The sequence below is a fragment of the Protopterus annectens genome, chromosome 5.part0 (assembly GCF_019279795.1).
Source record: "Protopterus annectens isolate FY-2018-M chromosome 5.part0, PAN1.0, whole genome shotgun sequence".
NCBI lineage: Eukaryota > Metazoa > Chordata > Ceratodontiformes > Protopteridae > Protopterus > Protopterus annectens.
Window position 1 is genome coordinate 1,490,884,252 of NC_056735.1, and position 25,050 is coordinate 1,490,909,301.

Sequence of the window (25,050 nt, forward strand, 5' to 3'; positions counted from 1 at the left end):
ATTTGATCCATATAGTTTCCAGACTATTAGAAACCTCAACAACATTCAGTTTTGAAATTAGCCTCTTGTAGCAGTGAGCACAAAGAATCAAGGTAACTTGTTTCCGACTCTCAGAAAGTTTCTCCAATAAAATACTCCATTCCGTCGCAAAATGGATTTTTCCACAATGACACTCTCATCTGTTATTTTACCATAAAGCATGTCAATTTTTTATTCTGTTAATCCTCTAAGTGGCTGTAACTACTCAACAAATGCAGCATCTCAAAGAACTTATCTACTTCATCAGCACAGTGCATGCATCTCATGAGACATTCTTTCTACAAGTCGTCACGATAAATTAATCAGTGGAATGTTGATACACACCATGTAAACGCCATAAGCAAAATATACTTGGGGTGCCACTAAAATGACTGATCAATTTCACTGCACTACAGAAACTTGTTTCCGAGTATTCTGAAGCTTTGAATGTGAAAAGAATATTACTCTGTTTTAACAGAAAGTAGGACAACACCTAACTAACAGCTGTAGCATCAGCCTAAAGTAGTTGGAACTCAGACAGTGAAACATGCCTTGTATGACTTCCTACAATATTAGCATATCTTATGCCTGAACAGGAATCAACCTATGCATCTTCAATATGGCCAAGGAAGCAAACACTCTGTGAAACTAAAACGCACAAATGGAGGAGACAATTTGCTGAAATGGAACCTATTCTTCTGGAGTTTATATTAGAAGAAACAGCAGCTAGGCTGCCATGAAACTACAGACAAAGTCAATCTACTTACTTTATATGAGGCAACAACTTCTGGAAGACAATCGCACAGAAGTTGTCCTTTCCTTATAAAGCATGAAGTAACTTGTGAAAGTCTGTAACAGCAACTGATTCCTTCCCAGTTAAAGTAATGGTAACTGAAGGAGCTCCATAAGGGCAATGACTGCCTTCCAGCTCTTTTTGCAGCCAGAAAGCACATGGAGTAAAACACTTTGTTTTTCTTATGTGGCTGCTAAATTCTTTAGTCCATTTCAATAAGTGAAAAGTGGTTTCCCACAAAAACATATAAGCTAACATTTGGCAACAATTTTTTGTTGTTTTTTTTGTCATCTCATATTAACTCTAAGTTGGGTCTTGGTAAAAGTGATGAGGATGGGGAAATGAATGGGGAGAATATTTTACTTGGGGTTTACTTTTGCTTTACTGATAAATTGTGATCAAAAGGAAGGATTTTGGGGTCAACATAAGTACTACCAGGCAGCAGCTGTTTGTCTTGCTGAGTTTTAGCTCCATAGATTTAATCTGCTGCACAAGATCATCACAAAAATGTATGTCAATGGTAACCATATTCTTTTATATTGTGTACTGCAACACATATCGAAACAACATTGCACACCTGATTAAAGAAAACTCAAATGAATCATGCTTTATGCTTTTGAATAACAAGGACACAAGAGCAGTATAACTTCAAAACATCCAGTACATTTTAATAAACACAGAATTACTATAGCCAGTTCCACCCACAATGCATTCACTCTTTCTACAAAGGTTACTTAATGTAATGTGCAATGCTGTCATGTGACAAGAAACATGCATGTGTAACTGTTGAAATGTTTTTGGAACTGTTCTTGTTGTATAAGAATGTTTAAGGATATAAAGAAGTCAAACTATAGTGGGACTGGACCACATACTGAAAATCAGATTTGACATACTTAATGGGTCATAGGTTCAGTTGTTTGATTTATCACACTGAGGTAACACAGTAGATTAATGAGGGTAAGGAGCAAGAATAATGGCTGCAGTATCAAAACTCCACTAATAACCAAATACAGTGAGTGACACAGAAGTGGAAACACATACCAACAGCACAGTCATGCCCTGTCCAGTTGATGTCACAGACACAAGATGCAGTATCAGGTAACAATGTTCCATGACCTGAACACTGGTCTGCACAGGTAGCCCTGGGTTTCTCACAGCTTGCTCCTCCCCATCCAATAGAACAGTGACATTCTCCCCGAACACACACCCCTCGTCCAGAACAGGTAGGATCGATGCAGTCAACTGAAAGAATAAAGAGGAAAAAAAATCAGTCTGATAGAAAGATATTTGTGCCAATTCTTTGAACACTTTTTTAAAATAATATTTTCCTAGTCAAGGCAGCAGTTAACATGAACTCATGTCATTTTTGTTCATTTTAGACAAGGACGTCAGAAGTATATTAAGATTCCTACTGCACTACTATATCCAACTGCAATAACAACTACTGTAGTATGGTGATCCAGTGGTCAGTGTCTAATATCCACCGATGTTTTTATACTGATATCTGCCCATATTTCCTTTGATATATAATGAGGCTTCCTGTAACTGTTTTGATCCCTAAAAACGGTATCCATTTCCTTCACTTACACTCATCTCCACAACTTGCTCTCACCCACCCTCCCCAAAGATGTGAGTACATAGCATAGTGTCAGAGATCAAGAAATCGACTTTTTCTTTTTCCCAACAGCTACATAAAGGAAATGCTGCTGAGCATAAAGGTATGCCCCCATCTCCGTGGAGATGCAGTAACATTGGAAGTGTTTGCATTTGATTATGGGATATCAGTCAAAGAATTTCAGTATATTTAAAAACCTACATAAAACAAAATAAAAACACAACTACTCTATGTCTAATAAAACTATGTATGAAAACTTGAATAAATAACAAAGACAATAACAATTTTCAGGTAGTCAAACAGCACTCCTAGCTGTCTCGCACAGCTACATTTTTAAAGTGCTCTCCATAACTCTAACGTACACATTTCTTAATACCTCTGAAAGTAATATGACAAACATATGAATGCATGATAAAGGTGCGTTGTAAGATTTTTTGTCTGACAATGATAATATTATAGAGCAACTGCTATTGATTTGAATGGAATGGTAATGTATCCCTTGGCTGAACCTGAAAATATCCCAGTAGAATTGGTCAGTGTTCTATGCAGGTCAACATATACAAACAGAATAGATGTGTAAACTCTTACCATGACCATAGATGTCCTTCTCTTCTATGTTGCAGTATTCTTTACATATGGGAAGTACTCCACCCAAGGGACCAGACATCCAGCCAGCATACAACAGCTTTTAGCTGCTGCAGATATGTGAGATGTTGCACATATGTGCTGTCAACATCAGCCATAAAAGGACATCCACACATACAATCCTCAGAACTGAAATGCCCCTGTAGGAACACCAGAGGAAAGGACAAATAATCTGCCATCCAAGAAAAAAGCAAGGTATAGAGGGGAAGGAGGAAGGGATAGAATATTGCAACATAGAAAAGAAGGACATCTATGTTTATGGTAAGATTTTACACAACTATTTTATATCCCTCTATTCAATGATGAAGTATTCTTTACATATGGGAGAGTACCAAAGCTTAGTAAGAAACCTGGGAGGAGGAAGAAACAGAGGAGCTTTCTACAAAGCCATGGAGAATTGCTCTAGCAAACTCTGCCCTAGATCTAGAAATGCTACCCAACTTGTATTGTTTGGTGAAAGTATGAACAGAAGACCAAGTAGAAGCCTCTAAAATGGTGTTAGTATCAAAGCCTTTAAAGAATGCACCTGAGGAAGCCACAGACCTAATTGCGTGAGCCTTAACAGGAGCAGGAAGAGTCTTAGCATGGAAGTCATAAAAAAACAAAATTGCTTTAGAAATCCAAGAAGAAATTGTCTGTTTAGAGACAGGCATATCCAGAGCCCTGGGATGAAATGAAACAAATAGCTGATTAGACTTTGATAGCCTTAGTGTTATCCAAATAAAATCTGAGTTGTCTATGCACATCCAAGGTGTGTAAGATCCTTTCACTGGAGGACTGAGGAGAAGAGAAGAAGGTGGGCAATTGAACAGATTGATTAAGAGACAACTCATTCACCACCTTGGGCATAAAAGAATGACTGGTACACAAAGAGACCCTAACATTGTGGAAAACCAGGAATGGTGAAGCCATCAAAGCTTGAATCTCAGAATCTCTCCTTGCAGAGGTTAAAGCTAGCAAAATAAATGTTTCCCAGTACAAAACTTTATAGAAGCTGACACTGTAGGTTCAAAATGGGTAACAGTAAGCTTCTCTAAGACATAATTCAAATCCCAAGGAGGTGGAACTGGTTTCTTGGGAGGCTTACTATGAAGGACACCTTTAATGAAAAAGTTTTACTTCCAATCTGCAAGCCAAAGGTGGACATAATGGCAGACGGGCAGAAATGGCTGACAAGTGAACTTTCACTGAGGAATAAGCCAAACCACTCTTTATGTAATTCACACAAGTAAGAAAGAACTACCGGAACACCTACTGAAAATGGATCCAGATTTTAAGAAAGACACCAAATTGAAAATCTCTTACATTTGGATAAGCAAGATTTCCTAGTATTGGGTTTTCTGGGATCCTGCAGAACCCTAAGCACGTCCTCTGAAAAAAGGCGTCTAAAAGGAATCAAAAGTTCATCACCCACAAAGTTAGTGGTAAGGGTGACAGACATGGATGAAGTAGAGATCCCTTGTCCTGTGTGAGAAGGTCCACTCTGTGAGATAACATGTGATGGTTGCCATTGGCTAAATGCAGAAGAAGAGGGAACCAATGCTGTCTTAGCTAAAAGGAAGTCACAGCAAGATTTCTGTTTGTCCTGCAGAATGTTGAGCAGGAATTTTCTAAATGAGAGGAAAGATATCCCCGTGAAGCATCCATTCATGGAATTGAGTCATGGATCTGCTTAGTGTGTCTGCCACAATGTTTTGGGTTGATGGGATGTAAACCACTTGAAAGGTCACATTGTACTGAACTGCCAAATCCCATGCCATGAGACCTAACCTGCAAAGAAGCATTTGTTGACATAACAAAGGCCTGTGGTGTTGTCTGTAAACACTTTCAGAGGGCCTGGATGAAAGAGGGGATGAAAGACCTGCAGAGCTAGGATAACAGCCCTCATTTCCTTGATGCTGACATGATCTTTTCGTTGTGAAAGAGGCCAGAGACCCTGCACCTTCTTTGATGCAAAAATAGCCACCCAGCCTATATCTGAGGCATTTGTAAAGAACTCTTGAGTTGGCTGGGGCAGATGAAGAGCAAGGCCTGGACTCAAAGAAAATTGCTGAATCCACAAAAGGAGCTCATATTTTAGACATGGGAGAAAAGGGAGCACAAACTCCAGAGGGTGAGCATACTGCACCCAAACTGATTTTAGGTACCACTGAAATTTCCTCATGTGGAGTTTTGCAAGGGGCAGCATAGGTACTGTGGATGCCATAAACCCTAAAAGGCTTTTGAAGAAGGAAGTGAGGGACAGAATTTTTTCTGGTGGAAGAAAAGCCATCATGAGGTCTGTTCTGAATCTGTACCATAGAAAGATGTGATCTTGTGATGGGGAAAGAAAATATTTTTTGAAATTTTTGGTGAACCTCAGACTTTACAGGACAGAAATAGCAGCAAACTGCAGATTCTGAGTCAGCTGTTCTGAAAGAGGAGCTGAGGTATGTGTATACCCGAATTCCCTCGACCATGAAGAAAGCAATCATAGGGGCCAAGCACTTTGTGAATACCCTTGAGGCAGCTGAAAGTCCAAAAGGCAAGGCAGAGAACTGAAAGTGCAAAGAAGCCACAAAATGTAAAAATTTCCTGTAAAGAGGATGGATAGGTATGTGAATGTAGGCATCCTGGACGTCTAGAGAAGCCATGCAAGACTGTGGAGGAAACAAAGTCTATAAAGCTAGTATGTGGCAAGTTTGTACTTTTAGGAAAGTGTAGAAGTGGGACAGCTCCAGAACTGGTCTCCAAGGACAGTCTTTTCTGGGGACAAGAAACATTTTTGAGCAAAACTCCCTGCCTCTTTGGTTCATTGGCACATGTTGAATTGTGCCTTGAGAAAGTAATTCCCTTAGAACCTGTAGAAACAATGTCACCTGGTTTGTAGGGGGGCTGTGGAACACTCATGAAAGGAGGAAGATTTTACTAAGTCATGAAATGTACTTGTTGGGTAATAGAAATAACCCAAGAATCCTAAGTTATACTTGCCCAAGCTGAAAAAGAGAGAGGCAGACAAAGAGATAGAGGAATAAGATTTGGAAGAGGTTGGTAGTCACACAGTACTTGTCCTGGCTAGAAAGTGCTGCTGGGATGGAGGGCCAGAACCAGTGATCTTAGACTGTGGAGGTTTTCTTGCAGTCTTTTTAGTTCTGGAAGAAGCAGCAGAGGAAGAAGATGGGTGCACCTGTCTCCTAACAAAGTAAGTTTTAGTGGGAACATTTCTGTGGAATTTTGGAACAGAAGACACAAACAGGTGCTTCAAATCTTGAAGTTCCTTTCCCTTCTCTTGTAAGGACTTAATTAAATCTGCAGCTGCAGAACCAAAATGAGCACAGTTATTTACAGGTGCATCCATCAAATTTTGCTTTGATGCCATCTGACAAAAGTTGAAGCCTCAATCAAGAATACCTTCTGAGTACAGAGCCAGATGTAGCTGCTCTAGAGGATGCTTCAACTGCATCATAACTGCATTTATCAAGTGTCTAGCCACTTGTGAAGAAGCTACTAATAGAGACATAACCTGATTTTTTTAGGTGAGTCATAATTGGGGCCTAGACAGAAAAGACAAAGATTGTGGCTGTCCTTATGTGGAATTTGCATTCCACACCTACACTTGCCCTTCCTGGATGACATAAACTAAGCAAAGAAGGCAGTAGCAAAGAAATAAATCCACAATGGGGCACTTATCTGAAAGCTGGCAGCAACCAATGGAATCAGGCAGCAGACTGATGTACAAGTCAAGCGTTCCGAGTGGTGGCAGAAAAGTTCTGAGAATTGTACGTGCGGACGTCCTTTTATGGATGACGTTGCCAGCACAAATATGTGATGTTCCATGTACCTGCAGTAGATAAAAGCTGTCATATGCTGGCTGGATGTCAGGTTGTTTGGGCAGAGAACTTCCCATATGTAAAGAATGCTACAATAATAAACAGGAGGACAAACAAATATATCAGACTGACTCAGTCAAAGATTACTTCCTTCTTTGGGGTTTGCTGAATCTGGAGACAAGGAGACTTCTTTAAATCTGTCTCCCCTTTCCCCCCATGTGATTGACTTCAGTGTTAATATATACAAAGTTTGAAAGGGTGGAGGTATGCTTCCATGAAAAAATAAATGTTATTGTGTTTTTATGCATCTATTGTAAAATATCAAATCACCACTTTATCAAACCACCATTCAAGGAGACAACATCATCAAACTACACAACTTTGAAAATCACAGTCGGTGCTTTATTTGCTCTCTAACAAATTTTACACCACCGGATCATGAGGTTGTGCATGCTACTACTGCTGACCATGATTTTGATGATGTACAAATTATGTCGTCACTCAAGGTAGTGAGAATTCAGCAATGTTGTCTCGATGAATGGTGGTTTGACAAAATGATATTTTGATGTTTTAAAATAGAGCAATTTTTATAACTTTGGATGTATTGCAGTTTTGAGCTTGCAACTTCCCATGGTTTTCGATGTTTGACTTCAGCTTAATCACTTGTTGATTAAAAGATGCACAGTGATTTTTAGTGGATCCATATGGTATATCACATACCCAACCCATTAGATCTCAGCTTACGCCAAATGCATACAATAAAATGGATATTGATTTTTGTTTGCAGAGTGGTTAAATGCTGCCTGCAACCACATCAGTACCAGTTCATAAGTACAGCAATCCAACGCATTTCCAGTCTTATAGGTTTACAATGATAAATCTTTTTTCTCTCTAAAAGCAAATGTTTCATCTACGATACAGCGACCTCCAGCTGCAACCCTGAAAACACACACACACACACAATTTAATGTACACTAGCTTTACTCGCTATATAACAGAAAAACTATAAAATCAAACTTTCAACAGTGTGGAGGGGGCAAGGGGTAATGGGCAAGCTTGGGAAACCAGCCATGTGGATTACAGCATTTATAATTACATTGCTCTGACAATGACAAGGGCCAGCAAACAGCATGGTTTTTAAGAACAGCTCTCACCAGATAAATTTCCTCGTAAGATCACAAAGTTTGTGCATGACACCCATCCAAGAACTTTGACAAAATTTTATTTATAGATACTCTTTGTTGCTGTTCAGTGAACAACCAGCAATTCAATGGTCAAGTCAAGACTCTTACTGTAGCCTGGTATGCTCTCTTGTAGCAGATACATGCAGACAAGCGACTTCCATGTAGACACCTTACTGAAGAAGAATACACACTTCAAACAGTGAGAGTTTAGAATCGTGGGCATCTTAGCTACTTACCTTAATCAGTACTGAACATTTGAGGTTCAGAGATTTATTAACACTGGCTGGATGGATACCACAGCAAATGCCCACTGACTACAACACACTGTGAATAAAGACAACAAACCTTCCTATCCAGTTGCTTCCTCTGTCTTCTGTGTCTTTTTTTAGTCTTTCAATAATTAACATGCCTTGCTGTTTAACATTTTTTAACTATCACAACATTTACGGAGTATCACAATGTGCAAGTGTAATGTCAACATTCATTCCCCCATCCTAACACTATTGGACTCAAAGCTGTAAGGTGGGACCAGGGTTTATTCCAGCATTCAATGGGTAAGAATAGAGAAGTTATTCTGGATGGGAAGCCAGTCCACTAAAAGATATAAAAACATACTCACTCACAAAAACTGCATGCACGTTGAGTGTGCATCTCTCTCTCTCTCACACACACACACACACACACACACACACACACACACACACACACACACACACACACACACACACACACACACACAAATGGGTAACTCAGAAGATAGCCAACTTATCTAATGGCACGTCTTCAGAATATCAGGGAAAAAGGAGCACCCCACCATAAAAAAATATATATATCAGACAATGGGACGATATGCAGAGAAGGCACCCAAGCTGGGAACCAAAACTGAGAACCAAAAGCTATAAGGCAGCAAAACAAACTTACCTCTGCAATGTTGCATTGCTCTTATATTAACATAAATGCAATGAAATGTGACAGAACTCTCAGAATGCCACACTACATCCCCTCCACTCACTACTCAGTTATTTTTGTTCTTATTTTGATTATAAAGACTATCATTAAAGCTGGTCATGGTGTGTGAAACCTTTTAAGATCAGAAGCAGCATTTGCACTATGGTAGTTACTGCTGAAGAAAGGAGACATTTGCAGTTTAAGTAATACCTTCATTAGCTAACTAAGGAAAGTGTGTCCACACTTTTGAGACTGCTGGTTCTCTTCTTCAGCTACTCTGTGATCAAGAAACTGAAATGGATCAGTCTTCTAACGAGAAAAGTGAAATAATATACACAAGCAGACAAATGAACCTGACACTGGCTTGCACCGCAACGGAATACAGATCAATCGATTATCTTGACACAGATATATGAATTGGAAATACAAAACCTCTAACATCCAGCAAAGACTTGTCAAGTGACATCAGATAACATCCTCTTGATGTGGTTTTTACAAAAACAGAATATCATGCCGTAAGTGCATTAGAAATAAGAACTTAATATGAACCCTTGCTAACTAGCTGAAGAAATGTTGAGTGATGTGACTTCCATGCAGCACAATTATTTAGTTCAGTTGTGCTTTAACCAAACCACTGCACAAAAATATTACACTTTAAGACTGAATACATAACTATCAACCTTCCATCCCAAAAATGTGGAACATGGCATATCAAAATATTGAACAAATGAGCAAAATGTGGAACATATGCTAACAACTTACTAAGAACTTCCATGAGGAAGCAAACAGGATGGTTAAATGTGTCACTTTACACTTAGAAAATGTTCTCATATACATTTATATGAGTCAGTGTGTTATTTACCATGGATGTAATTTCAAAATTTCTTAAGACTGAATGTGTATTTGACCCTTTCAGCATTTAACAGCGAGGAACATGGACTTTTCCAGACTTCAAAGAGGCACATTCCTTGTAATAAGGTACACATGAGAGGTATGACTGAATATCCACTGCACAAATCAAAAAGCAGCATTTATGAAAAAGGCTGTAAAATATTCACAATGGAATAAGCCTTTGGTGTGATGGGAACAGGCTTACTGTATTTTACATAACATAACTGAATACAGTCAGATACAGCCATCTGGCCTAGGTAATTTTTGGAAACCTTCTGATGATGCATGTCCATGCAATACAGAAGATACTACTGTTTAGAGTACTTAAAGGGAAAAATACAGGTAGATGGGTATACTGATTTAGGTTAGTCTCAATAACCAGTTTCATAATGAAGGAAAACTAAACATGGAGCATGACCCTGACTCTGTGAAATAACACAGCTGAAGAGAAGTATGCATTTCAGCAAGTCTCCTGCTGGAAGTAGGAGTTGCAAGGCCTCTCCCTGCATCCTTGTGGCAGAAGAGTACAGATCCAGCCCTTGTCGGAGTTGGGAATTGCTGGATGAAAGTACATTGTGTGCTTTCCTTTTAGCAGATTAGCTTAAAAGTGTTTATTTTTGCTTGTATTTAAGCCTTGCATTTGCACGGGTTTGTGCTCAATTAACTGGGGATGCACTACATTTGGTGTCTTTGTCAGAGGTCCAGAGTGTTTCTGCTGGTATCCAAGGCATCCACAACTAAAAACAAGAAAATAATTATATTTTGTAATTGTACTGTACTTTTTAAACTGTATTTTAACTAACTGCTGCAGTACGTCTGCTTTTTAATGTTTGTGACTGCATCATTCTCTGTACCTGATTTCAACTGTACTGTTAGCCGAGATAGCATTGTCTGCATTCAGATCTGCTGAATCTAGCCTGCTATTGATACACTTAAGGGCTCCCCCTGCACCCCTGTGGCAGAAGAGTGTATATCCAGCCTTGTCTGAGCTGGGGATTGCTGGAGGAAGGTTCATTGTGTGCTTTTCTATTGATGGATTAGCTTAAAAGTGTTTATTTTCACTTGCATTTAAGCCTCAAGTTTGAGTGCTGCTGCGCACTGCACAGCGGGGGTTAGAGGTGCCCTGTATAGACAAAATGCCTTGAAATATAATTTTTCCCAAGACATCTGTCAGTGGAACCCTCCCAATCTTGCCTGCTGCACAACGGGCAACTCAGCTGCACACTGATCAGCACTGCCACACTTAGCATCCCTATCGTACAATAGACTTAGCCCCTTTGTTACTCTTAGTGCAAAAACTGGTCTAACTAGCCCACTCCCTCCCCAAACAGTAAATATGGTAAAAACCTGCTACAATGGACTGACAGTTTTCCCATCATTTCACCGGCTAGCCTGATGGATATGGGCATCCTGAGGCAATGTACTAATTGCTTCATGTACACTAACAACCACTTACTCTTAAAACAAATACCTTATGTGAGAAATGTGCTTACTCTATGAAGTTGGAATCAATTCTCTTACGTAACAACAAACCAGACATAGGTTGTCAGCAAACACACTTCACCTCTCACGCAAAATAAGGACATGACACATTAACTCACACATGTGGTGATACTCACTTGAAGTCTACCAAAAGATCAGAGACCTCCCAAACTTAAACTACTTGCACACACTGCTATGCAAATAGTAACCACTACACATAATAACACATACCCCAATGTCTTAGCAAATAAGCCCCTAAGACAAAACACCTCAAAACCTAATGTCTTGGTCATAGACTACTCCACACTGAAACACAGATGACCCCGTCATAGCCCATGTTGGCGTGAATGACTTTAGGCATACCTCTCTTCACTATATGAAGACAGAAATGACTCAACTGTCAGATTACATGTCCCAGGCAGGTATGACCCTAGCCCTCAGCAGCATTCTACCTTCACCCAGGATGATGCCACAATATAAACAAAAAATGTTAGACTTTAACAATTTGCTTAGCTTCTGGTGTTAATTCAGAGGGATCCAGTACCTGACAGGTTGGGATGACATGGTCGACAGGCCACGCTGCTTTGCCAGAGATGGTCTGCATCTGTCCCCTCTAGGCTTTCAGATACTGGCAAAGGTGCTTACCTCCCCCATAGTGCCTTTTTTTAGGCAATGTTGAAACAAAATTTCCAACTTAACAAAATCCACTTGAGACAAACTCAAGGTTCTGCTGCTGAAAGCTAGGAGTCTTAACAGGAAACTGCACTCCCTAGAAGCACCCCTCACCTTGGAAGACATCTGTGCACTCACTTACTGAGATATGGTTCAAGGCCCCAGACAGAACCCCAGCCGTGCAAGGCTACAATGCCTTCCACATGTTCATACCTCAAAACAATCAAGAAAGAACTAAGGTGGAGGTGTATCCGTCTTTATTAAAGCCAAGTACACCTCGAGACTGGTCAAACAGTAAGGCTCTCTCGAACTATTCCATGTCCAATTAATTACAGGCAAAATACCCTATCACATCATTGCTAGCTAAAGGTCCCCCACTATGAACCAAGAAAAGCACACTACATACCTGGACTTAGTGCAGTCACTTGCCGTACAGCCTAACACCTTAGTCACAGGAGATTTCAACTATCCTTCCATCGACTGGGTGATATATATGAACTCAAACATGCTCACCCGGAGGTTCCTGGACTTTGTCAGTACAAATGCTCTGGAACAGATAGTCTGCACCCCCCACAAGGGGCTCAAATGTTCTCGACATAGTACTCACCAACATGGGGGTCACTGCACTCTCCCTGTGCGATGCTCTCCCTGGTAAGGTCAGACCATAAATCAGTCTGGTTAAAAGTAACTAATGGACTTGACACCCCCAGAGAGGCAAAAAACCTAAAAGGTTTTTCCAAAGCAAACTACAGCCTACTAAGTTACGGTATAAAAACTTTTCTACCCTCCACAATCACAGACAACAATGACTGCTATGCAGAGATGTACACAAATGCCCTGCATAAACACTCAAGCAACTGTATAGACTCGGCTGTACCTGACTGGATGAAAACCAAGTCCTCCCAAAAAACAAGCCACCCTGGTGGTGTCTAAGAACAAGAGGGAATTGACTCAGCAGAGGAAGAATTCCCTCCACAGCCTGAATAAGCAAATCAGAAATCTTGTAAAGTCCTCTAAAGTTAATTATGAAGCTAAAATAGCATCCCTAGCTAAGGATAACCATAAGGTATTCTTTAACTATGTCCAAAATCTAAAAGGGAATGCCCAACTATGAGATGAACTTGCAGTGGATGCTATCACTCATACTATACCAGAAGAAACAGCCAACCTGCTAGCTGACAGATTTGGCACAAACTTCACCCCCATGTCTCCAGCAGCCATACCCCAAAGTATACCTGACACCAGTCCTCTGCCTAGAATCTGTAGAGATCAGGTCATATCTGTGCTCTCAAAGGCAAAAACACGGCCTCAATGGGACCAGATAAGATCCTAGGTTGCTTACTTAGCAATCTAAAAAAGGATCTAGATAAACCACTTGGTGTTCTCTTTAACCATAGCCTGAGAACTGGCTTTATTCCAGCAGAGTGGAGAACAGCAACAGTAATTCCTTTGCACAAAGGGAGGTCATCAACCTACCCTGGGAACTACAGACCCAAAAGTCTAACCAGCCTCACCTGCAAGGACATGGGAGGAATCATCATGGAGATTATCAACAAGGACACAGGCCACCTTCAAACTCTAGACCCAACCTAGTTTGGCTTCGTTAAGGGTAGAATGAGCTTGTTAACCCAAGTAAGACTTCTTTGAGAAAGTCACCAAAGCCCTGTATGACTGTAAGACAGTGCACCACCTATCGTAACCTAGCCAAGGCTTTTGACACAATCCCCCACTCAGGTGTCATTGAGAAACTCTTCCAGCTGGGGATTAACCCTTACGTCACAAGATGGATAGCCAATTGTCTCACCAACAAAACACATACTGTCAAAGTTGGTGACTCCACCTCTACCAGTAGACCAGTTACCAGTGGCATGCCGCAAGAATCTGTGCTGGTCCCTTTACTGTTTGGAATCTATTTCTTGGAAGTTTAGGCTAAAGTAGATGGACTTTGGCTTACCAAGTTCACTGATGACTGCAAATTGGGTGCAAACATCGAGTCCCCCAATGATGTTAACATATTACAGTAGGGAGCTAACACAGACAAATGACTGGTGCCAAAGCCATGGTCTAAAACTAAATGCAAAAAAGTGCACTATTATCCGCTTTGGCAAAGGGGAATTCCCCACTAATTACAATACTGACAACACCCCCTTAAGTTCAAACCCAGTGGTGCAAGATTTGGGAACATGGGTTGATGGCAATCTGAACTTTGACCACCAAGTTTCCGCAGTGGTAAGGAAAGCCTTCTACATTGCGCTTCTCATAAGTAAGGGCGTCGCATCCAGGTGTAAGGATGTTACAGCTCTTCTGTACTCAACCATCAGACCATTACTAGAGTACAAAATTCCCTTCTGCATCTATCTCACAGACACCTGCAGCAGCTGGAGAGACCCTAGAGGTTTCTCACCAAGAAAATACTGGGCTTCAAAACTATAATTTACGTGCATAGGCTGAACACTCTGTCACTGCACTCTGTATCTTATAGGATGCTGACAGGTGACTTGTGCTTGGCCTACAGTGCAGTCTGCAACCCTGCCCTAATGGAAATGCTGCACATCCATAGATTCATAGATTCATAGATTAGTACTAGGCTAACTGCCCTTGCGAGCCATTTAAAGTCTAGACAATTATCCCTTGTGAGACTCAAACCCTGCACTTTGCGTTTGTAAGGCAAACACCTTAACCATTAGGCCACCCTCCCAACTCCACAAGCCAAATGGCACAACAGTCAATAGCTCTAGGGATCTTACCCTGGCCTGTAACATAAACAGAACATGCTGGAGAGACAGATACATCTCCCAGATGTTGCTGCTTCTTTGGAATAAACATCCAATTCATGTGAAGCACAGCTCCTCTCTGATCTTATTCAAGAGCAACCTAGAGAAATGGATGGGAGACTGCAAATTCACCCCAGGGGCAGCACCCATGTCACTCATGGACAGGGGTAGTCAGTGCTGATCATAGACTACAAACACTTCTTTAAGTGTTTTGCAACTATGCTGTTAACAGGATAGTTCTGAATCTGACACTGTGACATTCCCAGTAATATCCATTTACTCAAGGAGCAGAAGCAATAGGCTAGGGTGCTAGGAATACCACCATGACAGAGGAGGAAAAGTTAAGAGAATAAAAGTTAAAAATGAGTTTATAAACTTTCCTTTCTTATTATGCCTTTCACATGCACACTTACACGATTAGCAATAAAAAAAAAAGAGATGAAGTCATTTTGTAAGGCTTGAGGAGAGTGACGGGGTAGGACAGGAAGTAAATTAAGTTTCCACACACTCATGTAGTCACTAGGCCTACCCAGCATTGAATATAGTGTTCAGCTATTAAGGAAAACATGGTGGACAAAACTGGTTTAGTAAGTTTTCAGTCTGTATGGTACCTTTACCTTAAAAATTAAAGTTATTATTCTGTTCCCACTTGGCAAGAACTAGAGTATCTGTTTTTTCCAGTGGAGAAGGGAAACATTATTCCTTTTGAGTGCATGGAAGATGTCTGGACAAACTGATTATGGAACACATTTTAAAATAAGTAATACAAAAACTGTTAGGAGTTAACAGTGGGATCTGGTTCAATATTTTCAAGTCACAGCACACTTGCATTTCCTGTTTTGCAGAACTGAAGTCGACATCTGCACAGTTACTTTCCTTGCTTTCACCATCCTTCCTATATATCATAACACAAAGCAAAATCAAATGGAAGTGGCAAACTCGAGAGGGGGGGGGAGAGCTGTGCATTAACATTCGGGGGGGGGGTGTGATTTAACATTTGGGTGGAAGACCATACAGCATTTTGATGTATTAGTTACAGTACTGAATGGGCAACAGACTCATAAGTCAGAGGTGAAAAAAAATTAGTCTGCCAAATACCATTGCAGCAAGCTAGAATCTGCAGTATTAGCAGCAGCTCATAAGATAAAAAGACACTCCTGAAGGGATACACATCCTTATAAACTACCATTAGCAGTGTATCTGGCACAACAGGCAGCACACTCACCTTTGGTGCAGAAGGCTGTGGGTTCAGTTCCCACACTAGGTAGATCAATTACTGGTACTGCAGTGCAGCATGTGTGTGTGTGTGTGTGGGGGGGGGGGACTGTACTCCTAAGTGCCATCCTTCAGATAAGACATTATACTGAGTCCCCCCCACCCCATCTGCACAAGTTGGTGGTAGCTCAAGTGGATATAAAAGATCACAAAAAAAACACCAACATACTATGTGTGTGTGTATCACTTAAGAAAAAGTGCTGTTCTTTGAAAGGAGATCCTCGATATGTCTATCTGAAGAGGCACACAGAGGGCAAATACAAGATGTGCTTACAATCTAGCAGTACACAAGGAGAAACTGTGAGATTACACCAAGTTTAGCCAGCTATAACAATTTAATTCACTGCTCATTATTTTAATCCCCTAGATTTTAGTACAAACCACAAAGGATTATGTTTAACTTTTGCTTTTGGTTTACATGGAAAACACTATTTTGTATGGCATCTCAACCCCCTACTGAAAATAATCAAATAAAATCATGAGCAGGGACACTATACAATGTGTTAAGAATCACAAATAAACTTATAAACCTTAAAATTAACAAACAGATGGTAAGTTAAAACCTGTAGTATCAGTTTTAGTACACTAGAGTTGTGGATCAACTTGGCTCCCCTCTGCTGCTAACACAGAAGGAATGCCTAGGACACAAGTCTGAGGAAAACTTCTTTCAGCAGATGGTCTGAATTGGAGAACAAAGACCATTGACTGACACGAGGCTACCTCTTAGCAATTAATCATCACTTCAGAAGGTCACTAGGAAAAAGGATACTTTTTACTGGAACCCCTACCACAGATGCCAGTTACCTTCCTGCCTTAAGATAAATGCAGACTTTTATAAAAGGGGAATATGCATGTCAGAACTCTCCATTTATCATAATGCACAGCCTATTTTTCATGTCGAAATGAGCACCTTCAAAGGCTGTCACACACACACAATGGCTGCGTTAATCTCATCCATGCTAGTCTTATCCGGGTGGAGCACATTTGTGGCAAACAGCATGGGATGCATTTTGAGCTGCACATTTTTCCCATCACATACTTTGGAGGTTTAACAGAAACGGTATTCTGGGAAGTATATTTTGTACATTTAAACACGGGAAGATATTTGTTCATTAAGCAGATTTACAAGGTGAACACCACTGCTGCCCAGGCACTCAGGAGAAATTTAGTTTTGCTGTTTCGATTGTTTGATAGCCATTTATACTTTATCATCAAAAATGAAATGCCGTCAGATAAATTAGCACAAACAGGCCATTCATCTGATAATCCATGCCATCATGCATCATATATAATATTATTTTCTTTGTGTTTTCCATCTGTCCTTTATCCTGTAATCAGGATTTATGACTCCTTACGAAATGTGTGCTATAAAGAAGCAACCATGCTGACATACTTGTTTTTAGCTAATGTTTTTTAATATCTTAGAAGGTTTCTAAAAGGAAAAAGCGATGCATGTTTCTTTAGTTCAGTACATCTCAAGCATTAAAGAAAACAAAGCAGCTTTTTCTTATAATTATTTCACTCAAACAGCCTTCCTATTTGTTATTATAGATAGCACACACATATCTCTGCTCAACAAACTGGTCTTAGCACCATGCAAAAACGGAATATTGCTCATATGAATTCATTATTTTCCATAAAACATTTATCCTTTCCAATTAAAAAAAAAAAAAAAAAAGTTGTTAGGCTGCCACCTTTACCTTCCGCTGCATCACAAGGCCTTATAATTTATAGCATCTGTCAGGTTGGGCACTAGTGGAGAATAACAGACCACTCAGAGGCATTTACTGAAGGTGATTGGTTAATCCCGGTAATGCCCCCCTGAAGGTACTATTACAGTTACAAAATGTGCTAGCCTATCCATACAATTAGCTTGCACAAACTGAATTTATTTTCCCACTTCAGATAATAAGTAGCCCCTCAACTGGTCATGTAATTTAGTCTGGTACAACAAAACAGTAACCGTTCAAAGAGCTACATAAGGCAAATGCTTCGCAAAGCAGGACATATAATTCTTTGTTTATACTAACAGACCTTCTGAGTCACATTTTAACCACAATCCCAGTATTACACACTAAAATGAAAAAAGGAAAACACATAATTATTATGCTGTTTGTTATAAACAAATACTATCTATAGACAGGAAAAAGGCTTGTCTCTTGGTTATCCCCTGTAAAAGGCTTTTTATTAATACCATAGAGACAGTATCATGTCATGACAACATAAAATCACAAAGGTGTTATTCAGCAGTGCCAAGTGCCTTTACTTTTGCATTTTTACTACAGAGTTCAGCTGATACTAGAATGAATTCTTCCGGATTTGAAGTAGTGCATCATGGGTATTCATATATGTGGTTACAAAAAAAGATGCTACAGCTTATTTGGATAATTATAATCACAACTTCATCTGATGATTTTTGATCTAAAGTAGATTGCATGATGACATAGAAATGCAAAGAAAAGGCATTAAGCTCTTTTAAACAGCACATTTCTGATGTTCTGTTTTCAGATAAAGTATTGGATATAGCTTGCATAACATAATTATAAATATCAACGGAATTACGTTAATGTAACATTACCTTGACTTCTTTTTAATATTAACAGCATAAATATATATGCTGTGGGTTTTGACTTTTTTATGCAGAGAAATTAACATAGAAACTTGCAATCAGAACCACAGCTAAATCAATCTGCACCCTGGGCAGTTCCCAGACTGGCACCTCCCTCAAACAAAAGCTGACAAAAAAAAAAAAAAAACAAAGACCATACAAAGCTGTAGCAAACAATTCATGCAAACTCCCTGCTACTGCTACTGACATTCACTTACATTAAAAATGATTTAAGCAACCGTAAGCTGCTTAAATGATGTTTGGTACTGCACTCCTGCCTCATCAGCAAGTCATTTGCACTGATGATCATATTCCCTTAACAGCTGGTGCCTAGGGCAGCTGCCCCCTTCACCCCACCCCAGCTACAGTAACAACTGTGAAAAAGAAATGCCTGTGAAGCACAATGTATGGGGTTTAACAGCATTTTGTAACATACTGGTTGTACTTTTAGTCCAAATCAGAAACTTGTTTCTATTTCACAGTTTACCTTTCAGTTCAATCAGCTTACTCCAAATGCTGATTAGAAAATGCTGAACATACCAAAGGTGCTAGTGGTTATCCATCTCCTTGACATGTTAAACACAATTACAGTGTCTCATACAGATATTTAAGAGGAGACCTTATTCAGGTATATAGGGCATTTACAGACAGCCACTTCTGGGAATGTTTGGGGTTATCAAAAGGTACCAGAGAATCATCAGACAACCTATGTAGAAGGTTCTATAGGAATGAGAAGTGTACTAATTGGTTCTTTGATAGGGTAAATGATGCATGGAATAGACTATCAAATTACATTACAAAAAGCAAGCACTAGTTTAGATATTTTTAAGAACAGCATAGGCACTAATTATGGAAACAATTGTTTTGGTATATTGGCAGGCTAGAAGGGCATTAATGCCTGTGCTTGAAATATTTGTACATATGCATGTATGTATGTATGTACTTAGGTAAGCAACACCCTGGGGGTAACCTATACGACTACTCTTGTTCCAGTTGAAAATACTTGCAAACAACACCCTGGGGTAAACGTATACATTTGTGTGTGTGTGTGTGTGTGTGTGTGTGTGTGTGTGTGTGTGTGTGTGTGTGTGTGTGTATGTATGTATGTATGTATATAAATATATATATATATATATATATATATATATATATATATATATATAGATAGATATATCTATACGGATTCACTTCATAATCTCGAAATACTGAAATCTCGAATTTCAGTATCTCGAGACTAAGAAGCCGAAAATCCAAAAACCCGAAACCCCAGAAGCTCGAAATTTTAAATCATGACTTCTACACTAAAAATACCGCAGACACAAACACAAACATACACCTCCCTTCACATACACAAACACCTACCCCACTTAAATATACTAACTCTAAGGTCGCACTACACAGACAAACACACAAAAACACCACCACACAAGCTACATTCCCCTCACACACACACACATTACACTAACAAAACACACAGACACACACTAAAGCCCCTACTGAAAACCCATAAAACACAAACACTTACCTACATCTCCAACCACCCACTCACAAACAGCAACACCAGAACCTCTAATTCAAAATCTCCGAACTTCGGGATTTTGAATTTCACTCTTCTGGGGTTTCGGTATTCTGCACTTTCGCCCTTCTGGTCTCGGGCTACTGAAATTCGGGATTTCAGTAGTTCGAGATTCTGAAGGGAACTCATATATACATACACCTGTAGGTGTCTTGCTGTTATACTTGGTGGCTTTGCAGATGCCCACCCCTAATGTAAATTTGATCTGGGACACTCCTCCCAGTCTACTGTCATTAGCTCATTCTACCTAATACGAGAGAACATTTGGGAAGGCCAACCCACTTAGTTTCCTAACCTTGAATTATCTTCTTCTCCTCTCTCCCTTTCCTTTACAAAAAAAAAAAGAAAGAAAAAACACTTTACTTGAATCTCCCTGTGTTCTGCTTAACTGTAACACAAACAAATTTACGCTTTTTTCCTGCCTTTCCTGTAACTAGTGTAGTCCAGATACAGATTTGCTATATTCAGGACTGTCTGAAAGCTTCTTAGCCTCATCATTTTGACAGAACATGCTCTCACGAAGAATGTTTTCTTTTATGGTAACCAATGCTACTTACAAGTGCGTGGCACTGCAATGGTTGCATCCTTTACCCCTATATATGCGTTCTTGTACATGGCTTACATAGAAGAACACATTATTTATGATACTTCACTTAATATCTACTTGGAGAAATTGACAAATGGTGTAGATATCTGGAAGATTGCTGGATGGTGTGGAGGTCTGATGTGGAATACCTTATGGAATTTTTAGGGTATCTCAATGAAAATAAGTGGGGTTTACAGTTTACTATCAATTACCATCCAGACAGAATCACTTACTTGGATGTACTTGTATCCAGGAATGATGATAATACTCTACACACAGAAGTATTTCGTAAATACTCCGAATATAACACTCTAATCCACATATCCAGCCTTCATCCAGCCCACACTGCAAAAAATATTCCCAAGTCACAATTCATCAGGATGAGATGCATCTGTTCAGATGATAACTCTTTTGAATATTTTTGCAATGATTTAGTCCATAGGTTTCAAGAAAGAGGATATAGTATGGGCCATGTTAATACAGCAAGTAACTATGCTGCCAATATTGATAGGAAGGACCTTCTCAAATGTAAACAGAAACCACAATCTACAACCAACAAGATACGTTTTACCACTACATATGGTAGGAATACCAGCAAGTTAATAGAGGTTGTTAGAAGACATTGGAATATATTATTGGCGGACAGTTTTTTGTCACAACATTTAGAGGAAACATGCCAGTTTTCTTTCAGAAAACGGAAGAATTTGGGGTCTCATTTCAGCCACTTTAAACATCAGCATCCATCTACTTTTCATGACACCATTCAGACCACTATCTCCGGGGAGAAACTAATTGGCTGCATGCCTTGTGGCCACTGCAGCAATTGTATTTGAGTGTTGAAAACGAAACGTTTTTCTAGTAATAATTGTAGTATGGTATTTGATATTAAGTTTTTTGCAAATTGCAGTACAGACTGGGTTATATACCTGGCTACATGAAGTTGCCACGCATTTTATTTTGGACAAACATCCAGACCCCTCAGGTTACGTATTTCTGAACATCTCTGTGATGTCAGACATAAACAAATGAGTAATGCTTTATCTAAACATGCCCTACAACACACCACAGCGACTTTTCATTTTACAGTTATAGCTAGGATAATAGGTGATAGAAATCATAAAACTGGTTGGCATACAAAACTGAATGCCATGGAAAACAAATGGATTGTCAAATTAGGAGGGCTTTTCAGCCCAGGTTTGAATGAATATTTATGAGCTCACCAATAACATTTCAATATTAATTAAACATATTGTATATATATATATATATATATATATATATATATATATATATATATATATATATATATAGATGTCTGTGTATGTGTGTGTGTGTGTGTGTGTGTGTGTGTGTATATATATATATATATATATATGTATGTATGGTCACAAGATGCTCTGCATTTGTTACACTGATGAAGGCTAGGTGAACACCTGAGCTGAAACCGGTCCGTTGTTTCTTGTGCTTTATGTTTTATTAAATTAACTACACAGCATACTGTTGCTGGCTATCCTTTTTTGTCTATTTATATAGTTTACAGCCGTGCAATTATTTCCATGCAGGGGATTTCTATTTTGGAAGCTTCCGAGCCCTCCAAGCCTGTCTGTGTTGGAGAGAAGCCTGCTACCTTATCAGTGGGAGTGGTAAGCACTATGTAACCTATCTATCGCATAAGGAGTGTTTTCTGGCCCAGAAATTGTAGTTATTGTCAGTTTGGGCAATTTTTCCATCTCTCTCAACTTTCTGATTTAAAAGTCCGCATTTGCACTTGTTTCTTTCCTGTAACTAGTCTAGTTCAGATACAGATTCTTAGTTTTAGTACTTGAAATTGCTTATTCATGCTCAGCACTTGTTCAGAACTTGTAAGCACTAAATAAGCTACACATTACTACAGCACTCAACCTTCCTCATCACCTACAGGAAAACAGATTTTGCACTTACTTTCCTCACTTGCTTAGAGAAAAACAGCTCTTCCACTCACTTTCCTCTCTTGTCTAGAGGAAAATATTTTTTTATTCAAGCATGTCCAAGGGTCAGCTCCCAGTGTTCTCTCCTGTCTATCTGATGAATCTGGGCATCTTGGGGCAATGTAGCAATTGCCTCATGTACACAGACAACCCTCTCCTCCTACCACTCAAAACTACAACCTGTGACAGATGCACTTATCTAGCCAAACTGGAGGTAAAGTTCTGTTCAACCAAGACTGAACTTGACAGTCAAGAGGAGAAGGTAAACATTTGCACCACACCACACTCATCACATAGTCCCACTAAACCTACACCACCAAAATCCACACACAGAAACAAAAACATTTGCAGAGGCTCTCAATAATAATCTGCTCAAGCAACAGAGACCTCCAAAGCAGAAACACAAGCAACCTCCACCCCACCCCCAACACAACCCAAATGACACATAGCCCACAGACTCAGTGTGCCAGTCAACTACAGCCCATAAGGCAAAACAACATACCCAACACACTAGTCATAGGTGACTCTATAGTCAGGCACACTGATGTCCCACTCACCAGGTTAAACAAGGAGAAGGTTACTGTCAGCTGCCTGTCAGGTGCTAAGATCCGCCACATAACCCATGCACTCAGGTCACTCCACAACAAGTACAAATATGACTCTGTCATTGTCCATGTTGGCATACCACCCTGGATTACATGAAAAGAGACATGGAAGAGCTCTCCGATCTTGTAGCCCAGGCAGGTATGACCCTAGCCCTGAGTAGCATCCTGCCATCACCCAGAATGATACCGCAGTACAAGGACAAAATGATTGACTTCAACAATTGGCTAAGCTTCTGGTGTCATTCTAAGGGGATCCAGTATTTGTCTGCCTGGGACGACATGGTTGACAGACCATGATGCTTTGCCAGAGATAGCCTGCGCCTGTCACCCCTGGGATTCCGGATACTGGCTAAGGCTCTTGCCGCCCCTGTAGTGCCTTTTTTAGGCAAGGGTCATATGACAAATTCACCACCGTAACAGGAACAGGCAAGCAAAAACTGAGGGTAATGCTACTCAATGCTAGAAGTCTAAATTTCAAAATGCACTCCATCGAGGCACGCCTTAAAATGGAGAACATAGATATCTGTGCAATGATTGAGACCTAGTTCAAGGCTCCAGAAAGCACCCCTGCATTACCAAGCTATAACTCATACCACACTTTTTGGCCATCTAACCTGGATCGGAACACCAAAGGCAGAGGTGTATCCATATTCATTAAGGATATCCACACCTCCAGGCTAGTTGCTCAGCATAATGCATCCGAGGATATCCAAGTGCAACTAAGTCTGGGCAAAACTGCAATCCAAATTGTAGCTTGCTACAGATCACCCACCATGCCCCAGGATTCCCACTCCTCTTTTCTTGATGTACTGGAAAATATTAGGTTCAACCAAACACCCTAATAATGGGTGATTTCAACTACCCCACCATTAACTGGGAAAACTACTCATGTACCAACTCCTTCACTAAATGCTTTTTGGAATTCATAAATTCCAATGCCCTGGATCAACTTATCCACACTCCCACCAGGGGCAACAATGTCCTAGACCTAGTCATTACCAACATAAGTGACTGGTGTTCCACACCTGAAGTCAACTCCTAGTTGGTCAGATCCAACCATAAGCTAATCACCCTAGATATCCACATCCCGCCCCCACCATACATTAAGGAAACCATGGTAAAAAATTTCCCCAAAGCCAACTTCATGCTTTTTAAGACAGAAGTGGCTAACTTCAAGACACACATGCAGATGGACAATACAGATACAACTGCTGAATCCTACACAAATGCACTCTATAAGCACTTGCACAAGTGCATGGATCATGCTATCCCAAACAGAACCAAGATGCTATCCTCCAAAAAAAAGGAAGCCAATCTGACGGTCCCCTGCCATAAACAAACTCTACAACAGAAGGAAGAAGATGTTGCAAAAGAGAGTAAAATCCCATGGGTGGAGAAGCTCCCTGGTCACCCTCAGTAAGAAGCTGAGATCCCTTATAAGATCCTCCAAAGCTAGCTATAAAAACAAAATAGCCACTGATTCTAGGGACAACCACAAAGCATTCTATAGCTATGTCAAGAATCTCAATGGCAACACCCTAATCTGATCTGAGTTACAGCACAATGGCATGAAAATTACCGAACCAACTGATATTGCCAACA

At 39.9% G+C, this 25,050-nt stretch overlaps 1 protein-coding gene across 11 annotated transcripts in view; it reads right to left on the reverse strand.

Annotated features, from left to right (window-relative positions):
- The window catches only part of TENM4 (teneurin transmembrane protein 4), a 4,497,462-nt gene that overhangs the window by 1,024,270 nt on the left and 3,448,142 nt on the right, over positions 1-25,050 (reverse strand). For all 11 annotated transcript variants that reach the window (XM_044071318.1, XM_044071319.1, XM_044071323.1 and 8 more), the window contains one exon: positions 1,853-2,053. In XM_044071318.1, the coding sequence (XP_043927253.1) occupies positions 1,853-2,053 (201 nt within the window). The remainder of the gene's footprint in view (positions 1-1,852; positions 2,054-25,050) is intronic.